The sequence below is a fragment of the Morone saxatilis genome, unplaced genomic scaffold, assembly GCF_004916995.1.
Source record: "Morone saxatilis isolate NCDOM2014 unplaced genomic scaffold, NCSU_SB_2.0 Contig14, whole genome shotgun sequence".
NCBI lineage: Eukaryota > Metazoa > Chordata > Actinopteri > Moronidae > Morone > Morone saxatilis.
The window spans coordinates 320150-323193 of record NW_023339696.1 but is presented as its reverse complement, the minus strand read 5'-3'; the positions used below and the strand labels follow the sequence as shown (position 1 = coordinate 323193).

At 37.8% G+C, this 3044-nt stretch overlaps 1 protein-coding gene across 1 annotated transcript in view; it reads right to left on the bottom strand.

Annotated features, from left to right (window-relative positions):
* The window catches only part of unc119.2 (unc-119 lipid binding chaperone B homolog 2), a 3705-nt gene extending 1445 nt beyond the window's left edge, over nt 1-2260 (bottom strand). Inside the window, exons 1-3 of the mRNA XM_035654949.1 lie at nt 2230-2260; nt 2031-2066; nt 453-566 (exon numbers count right to left, since the gene is read on the bottom strand). Of these exons, the coding sequence (XP_035510842.1) occupies nt 453-566; nt 2031-2066; nt 2230-2260 (181 nt within the window). The remainder of the gene's footprint in view (nt 1-452; nt 567-2030; nt 2067-2229) is intronic.
* Nucleotides 2261-3044: the final 784 nt, after the last annotated feature.

Here is a 3044-nt window from a genome sequence, read left to right as displayed (position 1 = left end):
TAATAATACACGCAACTGTGATTAATGAGTAATTTTGTTATGTATTAGTTTTGATAATAATTTGCACTATATTATATGCACAATGTAGTTTACTTTAGCGTGCAATAAACTATATACATTTTTTAGTTATTATTATTATTTTATTATTTAGAAATTCAGGTTGTTTCCATGGTCAGACTTGGTTCAGGTTTGCTCCAAATTTTTCATGTGGGGATTTGGGCCCAATCAAACAGACAGACGGCAAAACAGCTAATCAAGTTATTATAGTACACATACATTTTCAGCAGCCTGTGTTGTTCATACATTACATAATACATAACATACATAACATACATACATAATACATTTCCCTGTAGGCTGTCAGGACTAATGGAGCTTCTTTCAGGGCTTTAGACTTACATTTTCCTGATAAGATTCAGCAGTTCAAAAAGAACAAAGAGATGAAAAAGTACCTGTTGGACCGTGTTTTTTGATGTCAAGGATGACTGCTCCACTGCCCAGGTCCCTGATCTTGAAGCGTGAGAAGTTTACGTTGAAGATGTTGTCCTCTGGTGAACACAGGTACTCTGCCACACATCCAACCCAGAACAGCTGAAAATTCACCTTTTCAGAAGTATTTTATGCTTTATATGGCTTTCAACTAGCAAGAGAAACTGAGAAACTGGAAGGAGTGTGATTCAAGGGAGTGCATACATACGTACATACACTGGTTTATTTCAGTATAGAGTAGATTTAAGTTTGGAGTAATTTTTTTGTTTTTATGGTTAGGGTTAGCAAACAAACAGGAGCTTTGTAAAGGTTGAATTTATTTCATAAGTGGTCATGATGTTTACTGACATTTGTAAATTATCTTAAAAAAATGTAGATCAATGAGCATGAGTTATAAACGATCAATAATCCCCAAAAATCATTTCATAAATTTGGACGATGTTCTAAACATCCGTAATCAGAAGTTGTATTGAATAGACATATACATTTGTCTGTGCTCAGATTCAGAGGTGTGCAACTAAAAATCTGTAAGAATAAAAGTTGGCTGAGTACATCCTAATGGTTGTTACCTTGATTATTGTTAAATATAGAGGAACAATAGGCCTTGTGTGGGAAGCAATCTATGAACAAATTTTCTCTTATTTTTGTTTGTTTCCAGAGTTTGTTTTTATTTTGTTAGTACCCACTGATTTAGGTCTTCTTTGTTTAGTTTTCTATGAGTGGTTGAGAGCACTCTTACAAAGATAAGAAAAAACATCTTTCACAGCTTTCACAGCTCTTCACGATTTGCCTTTTCCAGGAAAAATGTATTTGATATAAACATTGACATTGAAAAAAATCCAATTACTACCTGCAGTTATCATGTTGATTATTTGTGTTCATTGTACAATTTATCAGGTGTTCTCTACTGTTATTGTTATGCATTAAGTATATATAAAAATATAAATGTGGCTCAGAGGCAGTAAGTCAAAGTCCACTAATCGGAAGGTTGTTGGTTCGATCCCCGGCTCCTCCCACAACGTTTCGAAGTATCTTTGAGCAAGAACCTCAATTGCTCCTGATGCTGTGCATCAGTGTGTGAATGTGTATGAATGAGTTAGTTTCTGTTCCATGGGCTTCGCCATCACTGGGTGAAAGGGTGTGAAAGGGTGAATGTGGCACGTAGTGTAAAAGCACTTTGAGTGGTTGGATACTAGAAAGGCGCTATACAATGGTAAATACAGGTCCATTTACCATTTACCATAAAAGTATGGATATAAATATCCAAAAAATATGTCACTTAGTCAGGGGTTGTCAGTTTACTCAATGATCAACCCAGTCTCATATAAAAACGTTGACCTGGCTACGATTGTCCAAAGTGCAAAAACGTAGAGGGGTTACAATAATGGCCCTTAAATTGTATCACTGTTACATTTTTTCTGCCTATTCTTTTCATATTGTTTTGCGTCCAGCAGTCACATGCAGCGTTTCGAAACTCCCGGCCGTGAGACGAAAAAACATGGCGGACATTCTCTCATTTTTAGTGAAAAAAAATCAAATACTTTGAGTTAGTTTCTGCATCAAAATCGTGTTTTGACCTTACCATTCTCTACGAAACATATCGCATTTTAGTTTTCATAATATCACTCAGCTGAATGTACAGTAATACTCCTGTGCTTGTGTGTTGTGAAAATTTTTCACGATCTCGCCCAGAATATATGTGAAACGAAACGTCTTGTTGCTATGCAACGCTGCTCACACCCGAGCATAGCTGTGCCGCCAGATTCCACATCGTGGCAAAATAAATACTCTCTGTGTCTCAAGTTTTGCTGGTTTTTAACGCGAAGCACTACAGCTCAGATTACGTCAAATAATGTCGCTTTTCTAATAAAAACGCCTTCATTCATGCAAGTTACTTGTTTGAATAGCAGCCAAGTATGCAACATTGCGTTACTATGGAGCATAAGGACCGTTCACCCCGTTCTCTGCGTCCGACGTGAGCAGAGCTAGTTGGCGCGCTGGTCTCCTGTTTTAGTTCAAGATATCTTCATTAAACAAAACTTGTTGTCTTTTCTTAGCATAGATCCATAATACATGCATATCATCTATACACCAGTGCGCTACATATTTGATACACTTAGGTAGATATATGTTTCACAACCATCTAAACGCGAGAAACTACCAGCTGGGGTGCTGATGGTCAACGACAAGACTGAAGAGGGCGGTCTAGGGAAGTTCTTTAAAAAAAAAATCCAGGGTATTCCTAAACTCTGGAAGTGGTAAAAGTACCTCTAGCGAATTGGTGTGCATTCCATGGTTTGAGGGGTGTCAAACACCATTTTTGGCATCAGAACTGCAGCTGCTGCTCTCTAAATACCCTATAAGTCTTGTGCTGAAACCTCGGGGGAATACTTCACTGATTATTTTTACACCATAAACTGGCGGCAGGTCTTCCCACCAGCCTGAAGGCTTGATACCCAGTAGCTTCTGCTCGAGTATTGCGTGGGTTTAGACCTTCGCCATGCAATCGAGAAGTCCTTAAGTAAGCTGTTCTTCCTTCATATTTGTGGATAGGC